Source organism: Rhincodon typus, chromosome 30, assembly GCF_021869965.1.
Source record: "Rhincodon typus isolate 14 chromosome 30, sRhiTyp1.1, whole genome shotgun sequence".
Taxonomy (NCBI): Eukaryota; Metazoa; Chordata; class Chondrichthyes; order Orectolobiformes; family Rhincodontidae; genus Rhincodon; species Rhincodon typus.
Genome location: NC_063361.1, coordinates 35,243,109 through 35,260,466, shown reverse-complemented (window position 1 = coordinate 35,260,466; position 17,358 = coordinate 35,243,109). Strand labels below are relative to the sequence as shown.

The 17,358-nt window shown below is 44.2% G+C and overlaps 1 protein-coding gene across 1 annotated transcript in view; it reads right to left on the bottom strand.

Moving 5' to 3' along the window:
* Positions 1–17,060, bottom strand: part of LOC109938755 (src kinase-associated phosphoprotein 1-like) — a 165,557-nt gene extending 148,497 nt beyond the window's left edge. The window contains exons 1-3 of the mRNA XM_048614586.1: positions 16,997–17,060; positions 7,221–7,304; positions 1,151–1,234 (exon numbers count right to left, since the gene is read on the bottom strand). Coding sequence (XP_048470543.1) covers positions 1,151–1,234; positions 7,221–7,304; positions 16,997–17,045 — 217 coding nt within the window. The 5' untranslated portion in view covers positions 17,046–17,060. The remainder of the gene's footprint in view (positions 1–1,150; positions 1,235–7,220; positions 7,305–16,996) is intronic.
* Positions 17,061–17,358: the final 298 nt, after the last annotated feature.

The window sequence follows — 17,358 nt, the reverse complement described above, 5'->3', positions numbered from 1 at the left end:
TGTGTGATGGTGTCAGTTAATGGTGTCTGCCTTGTTTTGGCTGGCTAGTTGACTTTGTGCAACCATTTAATGTTAGTGGTGTGCCTAACAAAGAAATGGGTTGGTTAAGAAGGGGCCGAGTTAGTGATGAAGTTTGTACACACAGCGCTATGGCGTAGGTCATGTACTCACTCACCCCTCATCGAACACGCACATTTCCTGTTTCCGACCAACTAGATTACATCGGTGAGTGTAATTCAATTGGACCAGGGAGTTTGTAAATATCCATTGACAACAAAACCGAAGAGGCTCTTAAGCATCAAGTTCAGAAAAGCTGACCGACCTGAAAACATTCCGAGAGCCTAGCATCACAACTTTAGGCTGCTGTCAGGAAAGTGAACTTTTGCCTCACACCCGCCTTTCTAAACCATGCTGGCAGGCCCAGGCGATTCCACCCACTGCTGTATGTCAGGACGCCGTGCCCCATGGAGGGGTACTTGCAAATGGCGGTGTTGCCAGGGGTGTGCTGCTCTTGTGCTTCTCGGTGGTACAGCAGGTCACGGGGTTTGGGAAGTCCCGTCAAAGTAACTTGCTGCAAATACATTCCTGCCACTGTGTGTCAGTGGTGGAGGGAGTTAATGCTGAAGGTGGTGCAATGGGCTGCTCTGTCCTGGATGGGGTCAAGCTTCTTGAGTGTTGTTGGGGCTGCACCCATCCAGGAAGGTGGGGTCAGCTTCTTGAGTGTTGTTGGGGCTGCACCCATCCAGGAAGGTGGGGAGTATTCCATCACACTCCTGGCATGTGCCTTGTCGATGGTGAACAGGCTTTGGGGGGAGGGTCTTTTTACCTTCTGAAAGAGCCAAGCAAGCCATTCAGTTGCACCAACTCTCAGAGCTAATCTGGGATAGACAATGAATTCCCGCATTGCCAGAAATGGGATGACGTGTATCCAGAAAACACAAACAATGGGCAAAAAAGGGTCAGGGGAACAGGCAGAAAATGGCACCGTCACAATACTCCTAGGAGAGCCAGTGCAGATTCAATAAGCTAAACGGTCTCCAGCTGCACAATTACCACCCGATGACTCTCCGTTATCTCTGGGAAAAATCTACACTTCAGCTGCAGCCCAGTTTAGGAAACGGTGAGGACATTGCAAGGATTGCATTGATACCTTTCTCACTGCCATAGTAATAGAATATATTTGCGTTCAACACACAGAAACGCCTCTGCCACTCGGATCCGAAGAAACTGTGATCTAGAAAAAGAAACAGAAGAACCGTCAAAATGTAACTCTCAAAAAAGTTTAAAATTGAGAGATTTAAAAGGAACTGTTTCTCCCCACCTGCCCCATCCTGGCCCCCTACCCCTGACACAATGAATTGGCTGAAAGTGCACAAATTTTAGAATCCCTACAGTGTGGAAGCAGGCCATTTGGCCCATCAAGTACACACCGACCTTCCAAAGAATATCCCACCCAGATCCATCCCCCAACCTATCTCTCTAACCCTGCATTTCCCATGGCTAACCCACCTGACCTGCATATCCCTGGACACTGTGGGCAATTTAGCATGGCCAAACCACCCTAGCCTGCACATCTTTGGACTGTGGGAGGAAACCGGAGCACCCAGATGAAACCCACCAAAATATTGTTAAAGGACAGGATCAGGATTAATGATGATATCAGTTCCAAAGAAGAGTCATACTGGACTCAAAATGTTAACTTTGTTTCTCTCTCCACAGACACTGCCACACTGCCAGACCTGCTGAGTTTCTCCAGCATTCCGTCTGTCTCTCTGTCCATTTCAGGTTTCCAGCACTGGCAGGATTTTGCCAATTGTTTGATTATGATATAGTTCCACAATGCCAACCTTCACATGCCCTGTTTCTGACAGTAAAACACCTTCAGGCACTACACAGGAGCATAATGAAAGAATTACCGACAGGTTTAGGGAGGTGATTCCAGAGGGCACAACCTCCAATGGCAGAATGATTAAAATTGGGTGGGAGGGGGTGGTACAGAAGGTCAACTGGAGGAATGATGAGATCTTAGTAGATGGGGGCTGGAGGAGGTTCCAGACAGAGAGAGGCAAGGCCATGGAGGGACTGAACATGGAACATGAGCATTTTTTCCCTTTATTTACCAACAGGATGTGGGCATCTTTGACTAGGCAGCATTTATTGCCCATCCCTAATTGCCTAGAGGACAGTTGAGAGTCAACCCCATTGCGGTGGGTCTGGAGTCACACGTAGGTCAGACCAGGTAAGGATGGCAGTTTCCTTCCTAAAGGACATTAGTGAACCAGATGGGTTTTTCCAACAATCAACAATGGATTCATGGACATCATTAGATTCTTAATTCCAGATATTTCATTGAATTCAAATTCCGCCATCTGCCATGGCGGGATTTGAACCCGGTCCCCAGAACATTACCTGGGTCTCTGAATTAACAGTCCAGTGATAATACCACTAGGCCATCGCCTCCCCCAAAAACCATTTTTAAACCGCTGTGTTACTGGATCAGTATGGAAATAAGTAGAAAGCCCTTACAATCTTGGCCCTTCTACAAATGCTTAAGATTGTGCTCAAACCAAGTGGTTAATGTTCCCATTTCTGTCTCATGCAATTAGAGGCACAACTCAAATTGGTGGAGGTGGAAAATGGAGTTCAATTCAGTTTAATAATGACTAAATTATGATCACATCTTCATTATACTTTTAATATCTTTGATGTGACCCTTTAGGACAGGGTTTAGCTTCTAGCATTAATGTTCTTTGATGTTTATGCGGTAAAATTATTTTGTTTAAACCGTGAACCTTGTGGCTTCATTCTTCTCGTGAACAGAGCTTCTTGGATTCTAAACAAAATAAAACGATTACTGGCTTCATCCAAGGTCTTTCCTTTCATGATGCCAGTTGAGGGATAAAAACGCCGGCCAGCATTGAGGGTCTTAGTTGCATTGGCTTTGTGTTAGGAAGTGGGTACCGCAGCTTTGGATGAGCTCCTGTTATATTGGGTGAAGGTGGAGAAGATGTGAATAGTGAAGTCTGTAGATACCAAAGGCATTGGTCAGGACACTTGCTGAACAGTTTGGAAACACACCCAGAGTCAAAGTCAGAACAAAGTATACGCACTCGGATGAGGAAATCATGCTCTGATGGTAATCTGTAATCAATCACCTCCGGACCAAAAAAGGCTGGAAGTGGAAATTAATTCAGTAAAATACATTTTGTGGGGGATGTCTCATCTGCCCCCTCAGGTTGATCCCAGGACATCATTTCACAAATTCAAAGCTCCCCCCGCCCCAGTCCACCCCAGTGCCCTTGCGAATATTTATCCCTCAACTGACATCATGAAAAGAATGATGTTGGTCGAAGCCAGTAATGCTTTTATTTTGTTCAGAATCACAAAAAGCTCAGTATTCACAAAAACAGTTGGCAAGAAAGCTGGGAGCTGGAATTTGGAAAAATGAAAGAGACAGGTTGGCTCAGGCTTATGGCCATTTCCAGTTCCTGAAAATTTTGATCTTAATTAACTTTAAGAAAGGCTGATGCCCTCCTGTGTGAAACGGAGACTGGCAGTGCTCCCCTGTGTAATGGACTGTGTAGATCACAAAGAAACAACATAAGACACTACGGGAAAACGAGGCCTCTGTGGAAATACTGGCAGATGAGAGTGTCTTTCAAACTGACAATGAAATTTTCTGAAACCTTGATTGCAAAAGAGAAAACCTTTTGCAGCGAATGGCAGATCTCTCTAATTAACCAAGCGTGCTGTTCTCAGCCTAACATTGTAGACATTGATTACTGATCTCTATGTCCAGGATCATACAGTAAAATTTAAAAAAAAAAACTGTGGCTTGTTAGTTCTTACATATTGAATCCAAGGTCACTTTGCTATCATTCAGGAGGTTTGTTTTTGTTTGACGGGGAGCTTCCAATTTTACCCAGCTTTCCTGCTGAAAGTTTGTAATTTGGTTCACCAACTCTGTTCTGACGTGCTCCTGGATGCGTGTTTGCAGGATCTCCAACAGCCCTGCACCCCCCTGACCCCCCACCTTCCTGTCATTGGCTGTCTAACAGATCCATCTTGTATTGCCTCACCTCCACATGCCCAATTAGAAAGTGAGTGGCCTCGCTGGCACCCAATCGGATGGGATCTGATTGTTGATCAAGTAGGCTTTACTTCTCTATGGCCAATATTTTTTCTAAGTCACAAAAAATGGTGTTTGAAAGTAAATTACAAGAAAAAGAAACTATATTTTCATTGACTTGTCAATGCTTTTCTCTTGGAGATTTGGTGCAAACAGTATTCGGGAGATTAGCCTTCACTCCTGGAGATTCCAAGGAAATCCTAGCGGATTGGTAACTTTAATCAATGGACAAAAAAATGCTCCACTTTGTAATAATACCACGAATCCATTGTTGATTGTCAAAAAAAACACATCTGGTTCACTAATGTCCTTTAGGGAATGAAACTGCCATCCTTCCCTGGTCTGGCCTACATGTGACTCCAGACCACAGCAATGTGGTTGACTCTTAACTGTCCTACGGGCAATTAGGGATGGGCAATAAATGCTGCCTAGCCAGTGACGCCCTCATCCCATGAATGAATATTTTATAAAGTAATCACCTTGTCTACTTGTCCTGGAATCTGAATCTCTGATTGGAAATAGTGAGTGAATGTCCTCTGTTTTATGGCCCCTAGTTTCCATTGCACTGACAAGTAAAAATTTCCGGTCCTCAAGCCCCATCTTAATTTGTAAAGATGTCTATCAGGTCACCCCTCAGCCTTCCACTTCTTACAGAAAAGAGTTCCAGTCTGTGCCAGTCTCTCCCAACAGCCATAGCCCCCTCATTTTGGAAAAAGCCTTGTAAACCCTTTTTGTACCTTCTCCAGTGGCTCACTACTCTTATTATAATCTGAAGGCTAGAATTTTAACTGAGGTACCTCATGGATATTCGAATCCTGATAATATTTTCCCCTCAGGTTCCTTTTCCCCATGGTGTCTGCAGCTACTTTTAAGGATTCAATGCATTGGGGAAAAGTTGGTGACAGCACAGATTACACATGGAGTAACACACCTAATTCTGGTTACAACACTCCTAAATAGAACACGAATGCACTGATGATAATCAACAGGAAAGGCTCAAGAATGATTGCAAGTGCACAAGGGATGAGTTATGAGGAAAGATTAGAGGAGATTAAATTCTGTGCTGAGAAAGAAGCAAGTTAAAAAGAATCTTTCCAAGGTATACAAAAGAATAAATGGTGTACAGATAAGGTGAATACAGAATATTATTTCCACAAGTCAGGTCAGAGGGACAAGACAATATATATTTAAATTAGTGAAGAGTAAATTTAAATCTAGCCTGCCTATCGACCCATTGCTCATTGACCGACATTACCTCCATGTCCCTCAACGCATCAAATGTTAAATGCTCATCTTCCTGTTCTGACTTCTCCCATCCCCATCCATATCACTCCTCTCGCACTAACATGACCAGCCCACCCCCTGGCTCCAAACTCAGCATTTCTCCAACATTGCCTTCCTGTGTAGCTCCAACCCTACTGGCTGCACAATTATCCATCATTGCCTCAAGCTCTGGATTCCATATTTTGAATCTCACCAACTCTTTCACCTCTTTAAATCCTTCCCTAAGAGCCCCATCGCTGAGAAAGATTTTAAGCTTTTCCCAATATTGCCTCCTTTGGTTTGACCATCTTTACCTAAAATCCATAAGATGGAGGAGCAGAAACAGGCCATTCCTAGACTCAGAGTCATTGAGTCATAGCGCACAGAAACGGCCCTTCAGCCCATTGAGTCTGCTGTGTTGTTCGATGAGATCACGGCTGATCTGATAATCCTTAACTCCACTTTCCGGTCTTTTCCCCATAACCCTGGATCCCCTTACTGTTTAAACATCTGTCCATCACACCCTTAAAACTACTTAATTACCCAGCCTCAACAGCCCTCTGCCGTAAAGAATTCCATAGATTCATTCCCCTCAGAGAAGAAATTCCTCCTCATCTCTGTCTTAAACATACGATCCCTTATTTTGAAAGTATGTCTTCTGGTCCTAGACTCTCCCACAAATGGAAAATAATCTCTCTTCATTTACCCTGTTAAATCCTCTAAGAGTCTTGTATGTTTCAATAAGGTTGCCTCTCAATCTTCTATATTCCAATAAGTATAGGCCTAATCTACTCAACTTCTCCTCAAGAGAGGGTCCCTCCAGACCAAGGTTCAGTCTAGTGAACCTTCTCTGGACTGCCTCCAATTCAGGTATATCTTTCTATCAGGTATATCGATAAGGGGCCCAAAACTGTTCACAGTATTCCAGCTGTGGTCTGACTAGTGCCTTGTACAGTGTTAGCAAAGCCTCCCTTTTTTATACTCCATTCTCTTTGAAATGAAAGCCAACATCCCATTTGACTTCCCTCTTACCCACTGAATGCTAGCTTCTGTGATTCACGCACAAGGACTCCCAAACCCCTGCGTTCTGTAGCTTTCTGCAGTCTTTCTCCATTTAAATAATCTTCAGCTTGTCTATTCTTCCTGCCAAAGTGCATAACCTCACAATTTTCCACAATATATTTCATCCTCCAGGTTTTTGTCTTCCTCATTACGCTTCCTTTAAGTGCCTTGGGTCAGTTTTCTTGTTGGAGGTGTTATATAAATGCTCGTCCTCATTGCAAATACAGATTGCAGGAAAAGTTATTTTCCTCAAGGGGGCAGCAGCATATGGAGTATAAACCTGCCGGTAAATATAGTGGAGTCTGGTGCAGACTGGATGAATTCCAGATCAGATCAACAGACTTGATCTCATCCTGATTAATATTCTGACGAGGCAAGGACTGGATGCAATGGCCAGAATTATACTCTCTCATTCTCTGCCTTACATTCTACAGAGAACAGCTCGTTAGCTGCTGAACTGTGGGAATCTTGGCACTGGGAGAACTGAGTGAGTGCAGACTGTCTAACCTCATGCTTTTCAGAAATTTCACAGGCATCCTGAGAATGAAACATTTCCCCCCCCCACCCCCAATCGCTCTCCACTGGATATAAACAGGTCCTGGGGGTAAAGCAGTAAAAACCAACTCCTTCCTCATTTGACTATTCAGTACATTCACCAGGAAGAGACAGAAAAAAAGATGCATTTCCAAAATTCCAGGAAAGGTCATGAGGAGAAAATGTTAAAGAGAAAGAGAGTTTTTTTCTCCCCCCCCCAAGTATACTGTACCTCTGCGTTTCTTCTCCAAATAACCCTGCTTCATGATGCTGGGCAGGTCCTGGGCTGCAACTGTTGCGATACCTCCACATTGCACTAATATATAAGAGAACAGAGGCAGAAAAATCAATAGCTTGCTCCCCATGGAACAACAGTCTAGATTAACAGTCTTAGCAAGACAAAAGTTAAACCTAAGTGTCTCCTTTGAAACTCAGAGTGAAATTTTAACCCCCAGAAACCAGTAATTGTTTTGGGTGGGTCAGATGGGAGCTTCAATCAACCAACAAAAGTACTTTTGGTTCTGAAGGAGGTGGGGTGGGACCAGAAAGAGGTGGGAGTTACTGGGGGATAGGCTTATAAATTTACAAATTTTAATGTGGCTCTGGAGGCCCTCTGGTGCGTTGGATAGCCTCCCTGCCCTTTAGCCAGAAGGTCCAGGTTCAAGGCCCACTCCAGGACCTGATTGCTGATGAAGGGGTGTCCATCATGTGGTCAAAGTAGTCAAGGCAGGAAATGCAGAAGAAATTCCTGGTTGGCTTTTCTCAACAATCCACTTTGCCAGTGCAGTGCAAATCCCTCATGAAAAAGATCTGGTGAGGGCTGGATGAAGATGATGTCCTGGGGATGGAGGTCAGTGGAAAGGTAGGAAGAAATGGGGCACAGAGAAGGAAGTACTTAGGGATGAACTGAAGGCCAGGTTTGACTATGACAGATTCAATGCTGACAGCTATTTAACCCAACACTAAGGGGGAGTAAATGAGATTTGTAGGTTTCTAAATCATTGTAATCAGTCTACAAGAGAGAACCATTAAGGGTTGTAAAGTGGGGAGGAGGAGAAGACTTCTTTAATTCACTTATGGGATTTTGGCAAGGCTGGCTGGGCCAGCATTTACTGTCCATCTTTCACCATCCTACAGGAGGTGGTGGTGAGCTGCCTTCTTGAATTGTTTTAATTTATTTAGTATAGATTCACCCACAATGCTATTAAGGGGGGAGTTCCAGGATTTCGACCCAGCAACACTGAAGGAATGGTCATATATTTCCAGGTCAGGATGGCAAGTGGCTTGGAGGGGAACTTTCAGGGGGTGGTGTTCCCATATATCTGCTGCACTTCTCCTTCTGGATAGAAGTGGTGCTGGGTTTGGAAGGTGCTGTCTCAGGAGCCTTGGTGAATTTATGTGTTCGAATAGGAAAAAGCAGGGTAAAGTGATCACATCCCCCATGCTGAGAAAAGAAATCAGGCAGGAAATTAGAAAGTAGGTGCTCAAAGTTAGAAATATCTGGACTACTACTGGTGCAATGTGCTAATGAAAGGATGAATAGGAGGACAGAGCAGATGAATGTGTGGCTGAGGGGCTGGTGCAAGGGGCAAGGATTCACATTGTTTGGACAATTGGGATCTTTTCGGGGTAGAAATGCCTTGTATAAGAGGGACAGGTTCCACCTTGCAGGGAGATTCGCTAGTGTTACTGGGGAGCTTTAAACTAGAGAGAGGGGTGGGGGGAGAGACAGCAAAGCCGTAGTGAGAAAAGAGAAAAGGCTGGGGCTGGTACAGTAGATAAGGGAAGCAAGTCTAATAGTCAAGTCAGACAAGAGCTTGGCAGAGAACGAGGTAAGACTGATAAATTAACCTGCATTTATTTCAATGCAAGAGGCCTGACAGGTAAGGCAGATGAACTCAGGGCATGTTTGGGAACATGGGAACATGGGACTGGGATATCATAGCAATTACGGAGACATGGATCAGAGATGGACAGGACTGGCAGCTTAATGTTCCTGGGTATAGATACTACAGGAAGGCTACAAAGAGGGTTAAGAGTGGAGTGGGAGTTGCCTTTTTGATTAGGGATAACATTACGACCGTATGTAGGGAGGATATTTCTGGGAGATCATCCAGTTAAATTATTTGGGTGGAACTTAAAAACAAGAAAGAGATAATCATCTGTCGGTATGATCTTATAGCTCCATCCACAATCCCAATAGCCAGCAGGAAATTGAGAAACAAAGATGTAAGGAAATGTCAAATATCTATAAGAAAAATAGGGTTGTAATGGTAGGGGATTTTAACTTTCCAAACATTGATAGGGACTGTCATAGTGTTAAGGGCTTGGATGGGGAGGAATTTGTTAAGTGTGTACAAGAAAAGTTTCTTATTCAATATGTGGATGTGCCTACATGAGAAGGAGCAATACTTGACTTTCTGTTAGGAAATAAAGCAGGGTAAATGACCAAGGTGTCACTGGGCGGGGTAGACACTTTGGGGCAAATGATCATAATGTTATTAGTTTTGATCGTTGACTAGTTTTGAATAGTTATGGAAAGGATAGAATTGATTAAAGAGTTAAAGTTCTAAATTAGAGTAAGGCCAATTTTTAGGTTATTAAACAGGAACTTTCAAACGTTGATTGAGGGAGACTGTTTGCAGGTAAAGGGATGCTTGGAAAGTGGGAGGCTTTTAAAAATATGATAGCGAGAGTTCAGAGACAGTTCATTAGTGTGAAGGGCAAGGCTGGTAGGTGTAGGGAATGTTGGATGATTGGAGAATTTGAGGCTCTGGTCAAGAAAAAGAAGGAGGCATTTACCCAGGTATAGACAGCTGGGATCGAATGAATCCCCAGAAAAGTATAAGGGCAGGAAGAGTATACTTAAGAGGGAAATCAGAGGGCAAAAAAGGGACATGAAATAGCTTTGACAAATAGAGTTAAGGAGAATCCAAAGAGATTCTACAAATACATTAAGGGCAAAAGAGTAACTAGGGAAACGGGCAAGATACTAAGCAAGTATTTCATGTCAGTATTTACTGTGGAGAAGGACATGGAAGCTCAGGAAATTGGGGAAATAGTGATATCTTGAAAAGTGTCCATTTACAGAAGAGGTGGTGCTGGAGGTCTTAAAACACGTAAAGATACATAAATCCCTGGGACTTGATCGGGTGTTTCCCAGAACTTTGTGGGAAGCTAGGGGAAGTGTTTGCTGGGCCCATTGTTGAGATATTTGTATCATCGATAGTCACGCGCGAGGTGGTAGAAGACTGGAGGTTGGCTAACATGGTGCCATTATTCAAGAAAGGTGGTAAGGAAAAGCCAGGGAACTACAGACTTAAGTCAGTGCTGGGTAAGTTGTTGGAGGGAATTCTGAGGGATGAGATTTACATGCATTCGGAAAGGTATGAACTGATTAGAGATTGTAAGCATGACTTTGTGCATGGGAAATTGAGTCTCACTAACTTGATTGAGTTTTTTGAAGAGGTGACAAAGAAGACTGATGAAGGCAGAGCAGTAGACATTGTCTTAATGGACTTCAGTGAAGTGTTCAACAAGGTTCCGATGGTTAGCCAGATTAGCAAGGTTTGATCATATGGGATCGGGGGAGCTAACCAACTGGATACAAAATTGGCTTGAAGGTAGGAGACAGACAATGGTGATGGAGGAATTTTCAGACTGAAGGCCTGTGACCAGCAGTGTGCCATAAGGATTGATGCTGGGTCCACTGCTTTTCATCATATATAAATAAGTGATCGAGATGTGAATGTTGGAGGTACGGTTAGTAACTTTGCAGATGCCACCAAAACTGGTAGTGTAGTGGGCAGTGAAGAAGATTATCTCAAAGTACAACAGGACCTTGATCAGATGAGCCAATAGGCCGAGGAGTGGCAGATGGACATTAATCCAGATAAATATGAGGTGCTGCATTTTGCCAAGGCAAACCAGGGCAGGACTTATACAGTAAATGGTGCCCTAGGGAGTGCTGTCGAATAGAGAGACCTAGGGGTGAGGTGCATAGTTCCTTGAAAGTAGAGTCACAGGTAGACAGGACGGTGAAGGCGGCCTTTGGTAAACTTGACTTTATTAGTCAGAATATTGAGTATAGGATTTGGGAGGTCATGTTGTGGCAGTAGAGGATATTGATGAGGCCACGTTTGGAATACTGTGTTCAGTTCTGGTCACCCAGCTATAGGAAGGATGCTGTTAAACTTGAAAAGTGTGCAAAACAGATTTACAAAGGCGATGCCAGGACTGGAAGGATTCAGCATTAGGGAGAGGCTGAAAAGGCTGGAGTTATTGTTCCTGGAGTGCAGGCGCTTGAGGAGTGACCTTACAGGCTTATAAAATCATGAGGGGCATGGGTAGGGTGAACAGACAAGGTCTTTTCCAGAGAGTAGGGGAGTCCAAAACTAAAGGGCACAGGTTTAAGGAGAGAGGGGAATGATTTAAAAAGGACCTGAGGGGCAACCTTTTTGCACAGAGGGTGGTGCGTGTATGGAATGAGCTGCCAGAGGAAGTGGTGGAGGTGGGTACAATTACAACATTTAAAAGGCATCTGGATGGGTATATGAATAGGAAGGGTCGAGGCCCGAAACGTCAGCTTTTCTGCTCCTCTGATGCTGCTTGGTCTGCTGTGTTCATCCTGCTCTACACCTTGTTATCTAGGGTTTAGAGGGATATGGGTCAAACGCTGGCAATTGGGACGAAGTCATATTGGAATGTCTGGTTGGTGTGAATGAGTTGGACTGATGGGTCTGTTTCCCTGCTGTACGACTCTATGACTTCAGAGTAACACCATCACAGATGACAAGCACGGGTCTTGCTCACACTTTGGTCAATGGTGAATGGTGATAGGAAGAAAGACCAATAAATATGCATTAAGAAAAACAATAGTCAGCGTTGAAAACTTAATGACTTCTAACTGGTATTGAACACTGACATATACAGAGAGCAATGACCTTTTAATATCCCATAATGTGTTCAGAGAATCCCTGAGCGTCTGCACAGTCTCACTCATTGTTTTGTTTTAATTCTGCGAGATCTAAGCTATGATTAGAACCTTTCCACTATTCCCCAGTCAATGTCCACCTGCAGACATGCAATAGAGAGGTTCCTCAAAACCCTGAGCTCTCAGGTAGGATTCTCCAACACAGGCACTATCTTCACCAACTCTCTCTACACAGGACAATGTGAAGCTGTGGGAGGATTCACAGTTTAATCAACAGTTTGTAACATGACACCAAACATCTTTCCATCAGCCAGTCAGGGACTTTTCCTAAATGGTAGGAGATTCATGGGCTCTCAGAATATGCACAGAGCTGGGGGTGGGGTGCAGGGAGTGTGTGTGTGTGTTTGTGTTAGGGGAGGGGAACGAAGAGGGAGAAAATGCGTGTGCGTGTGTGTGGGAGAGTGAGGACAGTGAGTGAGTGTGTGTGGGGTACTGTGTATGTGTGGGAGAGGGAGAGTATCTGTGTGTGGGCGCTGTGGTTGTTGGCCACAGTGACTAGATGTGGGCGTCCTTTTAGACGTCAACACCAGACTTCCCAGCCAGCTGTCTACCTGTTCTACCTCTGTCGGGGGTATTGAAAGGGACTTGAACACAGACTTTTCTATAGGAGGATCAACGCCGAGGGAGCGCCGCACTGTCGGAGGGTCAGCGCCGAGGGAGCATGGCACTGTCGGAGGGTCAGCGCCGAGGGAGCGCCGCACTGCAGCAGATCATATGTTCCACCTGTCCTATCAGGTGGATATACAACACAGATGATATTTTGAAGCATAGCAGGGATAATAACCCCAATGCCCTGATCCCTCAATCAGCATCATAATAAACACACAGAGTAATGGTCTTTATCACATGGCTGTTTGTGGGTATTTGCTCTGTGAATTGGCTGTCACATTTCCTACATTATGTTATGACTACATGACTACAACCGTATGTTATTTGCTTGAAATACTTTGTGACATCCAGAGATTGCCAAAATTGCGACAGAAATGCAATTCTTCGGTTGTTTTGAGGTCGTAGAAGAGACAGAAGCCAAGACACAGAAATCTCAAAGTGAAGATTCATAACGATTTAGAATATTTCAGAACCCTTTTCACATTTACTTTTCAAAAAAGATAGAGGAACATTTCATTAAGAGTCAAAGTTCGAGAATTCCAGATGGAAAATTGATCTCACTTCTTGTTCATGGAGAGCTCCTGAATATTTTCCAGTAACAGAATAATTCCCCTCGCATTCTCAAAAGAATGTAACAATGAACCAAATAATTCGATGAGATTTTATAATAAGAAAAGTATTTCTTCAAGTCCTTCAGGGTCAGGGATGTGCGTATTGCTGATTAGGCACAGCATTTACTACCCCTCCCTAGTTGCTTGAGAAGGTGGTGAGGAGCTGCCTTCTTGAACCGCTGCAGTCCATGTGCTGTGGGGTTGAACCACAATGCTGTTAGGGAAGGAATTCCAGGATTTTGACCCAGCTACAGTGAAGAATCCTGGAATTCCCTCTTTAACAGCATTGTGGGTCAACCTACAGCACATAGACTGCAGCGGTTCAAGAAAGCAGCTCCCTACCACCTTCTCAAGGGGGCAACTAGGGATGGGCAATAAATACTGGGCCCAGTCAGCGAAACTAAGTACCATGAGCGAAGGAAAAAAATCTAAGAGAGAATCTGACCATTCCCCTATGAAGTTTAATGGAATCATAGAATCCCTACAGTCTGGAAACAGGCCCTTTGGCCCAACAAGTCCACATCGACCCTCGGAGCATCCCACCCAGACCCATCCCCCTATAACCCACCTGATCTACACATCCCTGAACACTATGGGCAATTTAGCATGGCCAATCCACCCTAACCTGCACACCTTTGGACTGTGGGAGGAAACCTGAGCACCCGGAGGAAACCCACACAGACACAGGGAGAATGTGCAAACTCCACACAGACAGTCGCCCGAGGGTGGAATCGATCCTGGGTCCCTGGTGCTGTGAGGCAGCAGTGCTAACCATTTGAGCCGCCCTAACAAAATTCCCATCAACTCAATCCCCCACTATCAACATTCTGATGTTTACCATTGAACAGAAACTGAAATGGATCTGCCATATAAATACCGTGACTACTAAAAAGGATGAGTGACTGGGACTATTTCAGTATAAAACTCAACTCCTACCTCTTCAAAGCCTGTTGTAAAGACCACATCATTTTATTTTGTTTATTTTTGGACTAAGGGATTGGAGATTCTGCTTTAAAACAAGGAGAAGGTGTAAATACAGGGTAGCAGTTTTAGAAATCATTTTTACAGGAGCCCATCACTAACTGTGTTCAAAGTTGCTTTCCCTTGGAACAGGGTGAGTGAAATATATATAAAAAAATCAGACCATGGAGCTGAATGGGATAACAGCTTGACAACAAGGTCTTGTGATTGGTTTCTGACCAGTTGACAATGACTCGTGTGGGGCCAAATGCTGCAGAGAACCAGAGATAACAAGGTGTAGAGCTGGATGAACACAGCAGGCCAAGCAGCATCACAGGAGCAGGAAAGCTGACGTTTCGGGTCGACCCTTCCTGAAACGTCAGCTTTCCTGCTGCTCTGATGCTGCCTGGCCTGCTGTGTTCACCCAGCTCTACACCTTGTTATCTCGGACTCCAGCATTGGCAGTTCCTACTATCTCTGCAGCAGACAACCATCAGCTTACAAAGAAAAATCACCAAAGTCTCTCTCTCTCAGGTAGAAAGTCTCCAGTAATAGCTCATGGTCTTCCACTCACCTTTCTGTACAAATCCCCAGTTAAAAGGAGGAATAAAACACCTTTGAAGACAGTGAACGGACATGCTCTCAACCAGTGAAGTAACAGAGTACTGACGTGCAAAAAACACTATCAACTGCAAAGAACTAAAAGGAATTAGGGAAAGGAAGACAAAGAGAGCAAACTCATGAAATCCTGTGGTCCAGACTGGTGCTATTGAACTGTGCTCTCTGATCATTTGTTTCTTTTTCCCCCATTTTCCAGCCTTAATATCCATCTTGTGTTGTGGGGCAGGGACAACTTAAGAAGGGTTATAGTTTAAATTGTGGAGTTTTAAGTTAATAATTCCATTGGTTAAAGACAATTTGCTGTTATAGTTTTTTTGTTACCGAAACCTGATGAATGTTTTCTTTAAACTTGAGTTCATCAGTTAGCTTTGGATAGTCTGACTGAATCTTTTTACATTAGTGATGATTGTGGGAGTAGTCAGACCTGATTTCCACTGCACTGCCCCAGGTGAGTCACGGCACTGTCTATTGTATAAAAGGCACAAGTCAGGAGTGTGATGAAACACTCTCAACTGATTTGAATAAGTGCAGAAATAGCACTCAGGAATCTCAACATCATCAAGGACAAAGCAACCCTGGATCCACTATCATCAACATTCACTCTTTCCACCAATTATGCACAGCAGGCAGCAGCATGTACCATCCACAAGATGCACTGAAGTTACTCTTCCAGGCTCCTTTGACAGCACCTTCCAAACCTAGCACCTTGAAGGACAAGCACAGCAGTTACATGGGAGCATACCCTCTGAAAGTTTCCCCTCCAAGCCATTTGGACTCAGAAACATAATCGCTGTCCCTTCACTGTTACCAGGTCAAAATCCTGGAACTCACTTTCTCAACAGCATTGAGTGTGCCTATTGCCCATGGTCTGCAGTGGTTCAATACAGCAGCTCACCACCACTTTCCCCAGGACAAATTTGCAAGATATTTGGACAGGCACATGAATAAGAAAAGTTCAGAGGGATACAGGCCAAATGCAGGCAAATGGCACTAGTTTACGTTGGAAAACCTGGTCGACATGGACAACTTGAACTGAAAGGTCTGGTTTGGTTCTGTACGACTCTATAATTCAGGAATGTTTAATAAATCCTGGCTTTGCCAACAACTCTTGCATCTTACGAAACCATGAAGAGGAGGTAACCCTGACGTGCACTACAAATGGCAGATCTTAACCTGTATGACAGTCACTAAAAGTGGCCCCAATGTAGTTGGCCTGGCAGAGAAAGAGGTGGGGAGAGCAACCCAATCAGGTACAAAAACAAAGTTGCTGGAAAAGCTCAGCAGGTCTGGCAGCATCTGTGAAGGAGAAAACAGAGTTAACGTTTCAGGTCCGGAGACCCTTTCTCAGAACCCAATCAGTGTGCCTGGCGTTATGTAGCTGGAATATGCATAGGCAGACCTACCAAATGAGAGGAAGGCTGCTTCTATGAAGCACCCTGCAGTCAAATAGCTCCTCCGGCACATCATCAAAGCTGGTCAGTGATGAGTGGCCAATAAAAAAAAAACACAAGAACTGCAGATGCTGTAAATCAGACACAAAAATAGATTATTTTTAACCATGTTTCAGGTTGTTTCCCCAAAACGTTAACTCTGATTTCCCTCCACAGTTTCTGCCAGACCTGCTGAGCTTTTCCAGCAATTTCTATTTTTGTCAGTGGCTACTTGGGGCAGAGTGCCAGGTTTGCAGACAGCAGTGAAGCAGTGCCAGTGCAAGAGAGCTGGGTACAGGCCAGACAGAGGAGTTTACAGGTCATGACAGTTCTCGAAGTTTCATTTATCTATCCTCCCACATGTTTGCAAATAAGATGAGGAAAGGTACAAGGCAGCGAACACGTATTTCCAAGTGAACGCATGCTGAACTACACATTTGAATTATACTGCAATTTTTCTTATGCAAGAGCAGAATTTGCTTTGTTGTAGCTTATTAAAGCTGTTAATTCACCGGGCGAGGCACAGAGTCAAAAAGAAAGTAGTGGTGCTGAGCATTTGAGAGCAGTGCAATGATAGCCCAGTACTGATATCTCACCCCTCGCTCTCTGCAGATGCACGCTATATATATATATATATATATATCAGATGCACCTATATATATGAGACCCCCCCCCCCAACCCTTTCAGAATATCCCGCCCAGGCCCTGCGAGCAAACATTTCCACCCCCCCTTTCCTGATGTGGCTCACATCAATATGCAAATAGTTCAAAAGGATTGAATTACCCGGGGAGCTGCATTGTTCACTGCGCGTTGCTTCATCAGTTAATCTCATTGCACGCTCACTCGCTGAGTTACAGAACTAGTGCTACTGTGCTTCCCCGGGATCCTCATCCACCAGCCACTGTATAAATTACTCAGCGCAGCCTGGTAATTCAATGAAATAAACCACGGAATTGAAAGCTTCATCTGCACCATTAAAAGATCAATTAAGGTCCTGCAAACCCTGCAGACACTAACAACATTTCCAACCCACCCCCCCCATCTCCGCATTTAATTTATCTGATTGGCCCTTTTGTTATGTGCAGGGTAATGATGCGAGCAAAGCGATGCATTTAAGCCCACATGTACACCCAGTTAGTTATTCC